The 6,000-nt window shown below is 41.5% G+C and overlaps 1 protein-coding gene across 4 annotated transcripts in view; it reads left to right on the top strand.

Moving 5' to 3' along the window:
• The first annotated feature begins 272 nt into the window (after window positions 1–272).
• The window catches only part of A2ml1 (alpha-2-macroglobulin-like 1), a 42,258-nt gene continuing 36,530 nt past the window's right edge, over window positions 273–6,000 (top strand). For 2 of the 4 annotated variants that reach the window (NM_001431784.1, NM_001431785.1), the window contains 6 exon segments: window positions 379–540; window positions 870–1,053; window positions 1,525–1,681; window positions 3,174–3,226; window positions 3,788–3,808; window positions 5,617–5,785. In NM_001431784.1, the coding sequence (NP_001418713.1) occupies window positions 476–540; window positions 870–1,053; window positions 1,525–1,681; window positions 3,174–3,226; window positions 3,788–3,808; window positions 5,617–5,785 (649 nt within the window). In that variant the 5' untranslated portion in view covers window positions 379–475. 4 annotated transcript variants of the gene reach the window in all.

The following is a 6,000-nucleotide window of genomic DNA, read 5'->3' as shown; positions in this document are numbered from 1 at the left end:
TCCCCTGAACACAGTTTTCTTCTGAGAATCGCTATCGAGATAAGGTTTTACAGAGATATCCTCTTCCGAGAGACACTGCCTCAGCACGCTGCACTGCTATTGCCGTCAGCCCTGTGTGGAGAATCCAAATCAGATGGACTCCTACGTGTCACCCAACTACTTTCTTTGTTTCTCTCCTCTTCCTGTCCGACTTGCACTGCCGACTCCAGCCAGGCCAGCATCCAGCATTAGCAGGAAGTTACACATAAACCGATGCCCCCTGGCGAGGTAACCGGAGAGGCGATCTGAAGTGATCACTCTCAGGATCCTTGCTCCAAAAGGTAATTGATCTTGCATTCCGTGAGACTATAAAAGCAACGTCAGGCAGACTAAGCAAGAGGAGGGGGAGAGCGTGGAACACCTAGGTAGCTGACTTCCAGCGAGAGGAGGGAAAAGGCAGCTTCTTCTGAAGTTACCGTCCAGGCGCTGAGACGACATGGTGCCTACCATCGTGCTCAGTGCCCTCGTGCTTCATCTCACTAACGTTGTGGCTTCAGAACCGTAAGGGAATTCCAAACTCTCTGTATCGAAGTACTGACAATATCATTTTGTTAAATGGATTCCACCTTAAAAATCTACTTGGTTCGTTATTCTATTTCACCCTCAGCAGCCGAGTGCTGGGCTAACCTCTAAGTGTCGAGAAAATGCCAGAGTGGTTACTATTTTGTTAAGTCACCATGGTGTGCATCCAGTTTAAGGTTATCCTGCCTGTGGAAAAAAAAAAAAAAACGCACGGTTTGGGGAATCCGTCAATAGCTCAAGCTGCTGTGGGTGGGTGTAAAGACTTCTCTAGACTTGTTTGCAAAGTGCCGGCTCTTCTCTCTGTGCAGGCGATACCTCCTGTGGGTTTCTGCTGTGGTACAGCGGTTTTCCTCAGAAAAAGCCTGCCTTCACCTTGTAAACCTCAACGAGCCTGTGTCCTTGAGCGTCATCCTAGAGTATGCCGGAGTCAACACTACTATTTTTGACCAGCGTGTGAAAGAGGGGAACTTCTATGCTTGTGCAAATTTCAAAGTGAGGCACCAAATTCAATGCCGCAGGAATATGAACCTGCTCTCTTAAGGTTTCTTTTCAATGATAAATCTTAATTTTGTGTGATTCGCAAAATCTACGGGGTATGTGAAAATTTTCAAGAGAAGCAAGAAACAAAGGGGAAACTTCTGATGTGCAGCATACCTTGCCGCTGTTATTGGTGATTTTCTGCTATAGGAAATGAGACGACTGCTGTTTTAGACAGTGAACATGCCTCACAGAGCCTAAAAGGAAATGGGGTGGGGGGGTTAAAGGGTAGAGGGCTCTGGCTCAGGGAGACATAAAAGAAATAGACACCAGGAAGATCAACCTGAGTCTATTAGAAAAGACTCATCTACGGAGCTAGCAATCGCAGCAGAGAGCCTTTGCTGGGAAGAGACACAAGGCTTTGTCTGTCTCTCCGTCTAAATGAAGACACACAGTCTTCCCCTCTCTGCTCTTCATCACAAACAGGTGTCTCACGTGTCCCCGGAGCAGTTGGCCTTTGTGACACTACTTGTTCAGCAAAACACTCTTATAATCTCTGAGAGAAGAGCTGTAGCAGTCGCTGCCGAGGAGAACGCCACTTTTGTGCAGACAGACACACCGGTCCACAAACCTGGAGACACGGGTAAGTCACTTTAAAAAACGCTTCCTACGAGGTGACGTGTAAAACAGAATAAAGCTTGTCTTTAACATCATTGACTGCTGCATTCTCATAATTCCTATAGTCACAGTGCCATTAGATCCGGGAGCTTGTGTATGGCTTCATAAGACTCTGTGCGTTCTTTGATTGCACACAAGTCCTACTGACGAGGCTTCACGGTACAGTGGTTGGCAGAATGCAAAGTTGTAATTGTTTGATCTAAACCAGTGATCCATTACATACCCATTTGACAAGCTCATTAATTCTCCTTTTCAAGCCAATTATTTTATTCTTTGAGTGAAGGTAATGAAAGTTTCTTTGGACTTTCAGGGAAGCAATGAGAGTCATTGTTTAAAAAAAGAAAATAGTGCCAATAACAGCAAAGACCTCACCAGCAACATTTAGGAATTCTACTGTTCTATTTTTATGTCAATTGTTATAACACAAGAAAGTCAGCCAGAGCCTTTCTGCTTTCTTATTGTTCTAAGCAGATTGTAGAGCAAAGAATACCAAGCTATAATTCAAAGACTCTTGCTTCAAAGCTTAGCTCTGTTGAGCAGTGATTGACTTTTGGCAAGAAAATTCTGATCTTTGAGATATACTTTCTTCATTTGCAAAATGAAAGGGTTAGAGATGAAACCACCTGTCCCTTGGATCCTGATTCATATTGCATATTTCTATGATTTAATAAAAAACAGAAGAACTGAACGTGGAGTTTATTTTGGCTTACACAATAGACATTTATTTCTGGCAGCTGAAGCACCCACAGATGTGGAAGTGCCGGGGCTGGTTTCCTCCAAGGATTCTCTGCTGTGCTCTGACTGATGTAACTGTGTCTGGGGCAGGGGAGTTCCTCCAAGGAGTCTCTACTGTACTCTAAACGGCAGGCTTATGCAGGCTTCTTTCCTTTTTCTTTTATAATTAATTTTAAGTCAGCCCACAAGGCAGTGCATTTCATTATGCTATTTTCCTATTTAATATTACAAAGATAATGCCTAAAGAGGGATTTTCACTTCCTGATATTCCCTTTCCTGCTCTTACTAAGATATTAGAATACGCTGTACATTTTAAAGAGCCAACATCTGTCTTTTGTAGTTCTGCTAAAATACCTTAATTTTGCTAGTACCATTTTCAAGGAAAATTATACTTATCCATTCCCACAAATGTCTTACATTTATGTCTCTATGGATAAGTCTTCACTAATTCTATTCCAAGATATCTCAGTTTTATAGGGTAAAAGCTTCTAATGTCAGTCTGGGGGATAACAAGAATCATCAAAAGAGGGATAACAAGTAGAAAAATAGATTTTCTCCAGTGGACTCCTAACCTGAAAGGCTCAGATCAGAGGTTGGGGGAAAGGAATGTGGTATCCTGTGATGGACAGGCAATTACTTAGGAATATATCTTAAAGTGATCATCCCCATAAGGTGGGGATCACAAGAAAAACCACTTTACAGCTGTCCTCTCTTTTCCTTAGTTCACTTTCGAGTTGTGACACTGAACACCTGGCTGAAGCCTGTTGATGAATTGGTGAGTCCATAACTTCTAAAGGTACAACGAGATTGAAATCTAGTCATCAAATCCATTGCTGTACAGAGCACCTTCCCGGAATGTAAGCCAGCATACATCAGATACCTGCACACCCATTCTTATTCCTGTACTAGTCACGATCACCAAGGTAGGGAGCCAGCCTGATGTCCATTGGCAGATAGGTGGACAAAGCAAATGTGGTGTGCATAATGGCGTTTTATTTGAATGAAAGTTTTCCAGTTGCAGAAAAAAAATAAATGGAACTAGAGGTCATGGTATTAGATCAAATTAGTCAAACCCAAAAGATAAAGACCATGCTTTTTTTCAACACACACACACACACACACACACACACACACACGGAAGCAAAAGGAGAGGTGGGGTGGACAGGAGAGGGTACTATGAAGTGAACACGAGCACGACACAATGATATATATGTATGGGAAGTATCATAACAAAGACCATTGCTTTATACACTAGCTAAAAGAATTAATTAAAAATAAATCTTGGAACTGATACTATCTGTCTCACTAAAGTATTAATCTGTGTTTTTCCTTTCAGTACCCTTTGATCACCGTTCAGGTAAGGCATCTACTTTCTGTATCCAGTTTTAAAAAAAACATTCAGATTAGGAATGGGGTGCTTCTAATTTTCAGTTTTATATAAGTGAAAATTAAGATGATTAAAGCAAACAGAAAAGAAATCTGCATCTGAAGACAATTAGATGTATGATTAAAATGTAATTTTGAGAGCTCTGAAGATACCTGGGAATCCTGATTTCTTGTCCACGGATCCCTAAGAATAATGTGCTGACAATTGCAGACTCCTTTGTTTTTCCCACTGTATGTTATAATTGTAGATCATACCATTCTACATCAAATCAAACACTCATCATTTAATTGGTTGTATTTACAGCTTACTTGTAAATAACAACAGATCTCAGCACCTGTAGTTTTGCCTCTATATACAGTGTGGGCTACCAATATTAGCTAATTTTAGGGGTATGGGATCCAGGCTCATAATTTACAGTCAGATGGGCAAACACAAGGCACTCATAAACTTCCTGCTGTCCTACGGTGTGGATGCTTTAAACTTTTCATATTGAAGTGAACCGCTCACCCCTAGTGACATGAATTTCGGGTGAGCTGTCTCAGGTTCTCTACCTTACCCAATGGTTTGCTTTCACATCTGACCCAGGTAACATTGTGTTCTCACAAAGCTTCACTCTGGCTTAGATGAATAAAAGTTGACATTTCCCAAGTCACAATGTGTCCGTGTGGGCACTCTGAACAGCATCAGTGTTACAGGGTGAAGTGTTTTTAGCCACCTTGTAAAACGGCTCTTTGGGGAAGAATTTATTCTGCCCTGTGACATCCACTCACGCCTAAGCCAGCGTGGGGTCTCACGAGCAGCTTAGCAGAAAGGAGGTCCAGGATATTAGGTTTTCTAAACATTATAGGAGAGTAAAACAAACCACTTTAAAACTTTTGAAATGGCAGTAAGTAACTATTTGTTTCCTTACACAATCTGTTAAACAAGACCTTTTGAATCAAATCTTTTAAACACCGTCTCTTTAATCGGAGTGTAAAATATTCAAGTGAGCTTGTATGTGTGGCAGTGGGCTGAAAGCAAATGAAGGTTGCCTTCCAACAGCTGTGCCTGCCTTTTAAAAACCACAGAAATCCCACTTAGGTGCTATTGCGTAACCCATGACCAACATAGAAAGGGACCAAGTGGAAATCTGTGACAACCATTTTTAATTAAATGACATATTATTGCTTTAATTACATCATGCACGGGTGCCTGGGTATTTTGCCTGCATGTACGTATTTGCACCATATGCATGCAGGGCCTGCAGAGGCCGGAAAAAGGCCTCAGATCCCCTGGAACTAGAGTTATATATGGTTGGGAGCCACCATGAAGGTGCAGGGAATAGAACCTAGTCTTCTAGAAGGATCACAAGTGTTCTTAACCTCTGAGCCATCTCTCAGGCAGCCCCACTGTGACAATCATTTTAAATGTTTGTTAGAATGAGTGTTCTCTTGTACACTTATTAGTATGAGTCTACTCTGCTTTGGGGAACAGGACACTATTTTGAAGTAATTATGTTGAATTTTTAATTCTTTGATTATGCTACTCTGCTCTGGAAAGATAAAAACCAAAGGTATCAGTTATAAATTATTTTTTCCATGAATAATAGTTTTAAGAATGTATCGATTGGATTTGAACAATGTTGCAGTAGTTACACTGTTTCAGTGTTGAGGTCATTAGTTAAGTATTATAACAGTTCACTCTACTTCCAGTAATTATGGAGAATACCCAGAATAAAATGGAAAGGGGAATTTTCACAGACAACCTCTGACTGTCATTCTTCATTCACTGTTTTCAAGAATCCCCAAGGCAATGTGATTTTTCAATGGATAAACGTGACCACTTTCAGAAACATCACCCAGCTCTCATTCCAACTGACTCCAGAGCCAGTATTGGGGGATTACATGATCGTCATAAAAAAACAATCAGGAATGACGGTGGTGGATCATTTCACCGTTAACCAAGATGGTAACCGAGTACTGTTTCTGATTCTCCTACACACAAGTTCAAAGCAACAGAACACAACACTTTAGACACAGGCATAGGAACTGAGCTCCTATTGGGTCTCTGCTGTCTGCTCTTCTGTTTCATCCTGGGTCCTCTCTATGCCTCGTTCTGGGCCCAGGTCTTACTCTGTTCCTTGCCCACTCCTTCCCTCGCCTAAGAAATATCTCATTTTCTGA

Source organism: Rattus norvegicus, chromosome 4, assembly GCF_021556685.1.
Source record: "Rattus norvegicus strain SHRSP/BbbUtx chromosome 4, alternate assembly SHRSP_T2T, whole genome shotgun sequence".
Lineage (NCBI taxonomy): Eukaryota > Metazoa > Chordata > Mammalia > Rodentia > Muridae > Rattus > Rattus norvegicus.
Note: the sequence above shows the minus strand (reverse complement) of the source record. Positions and strands in the feature narration are given on the sequence as shown.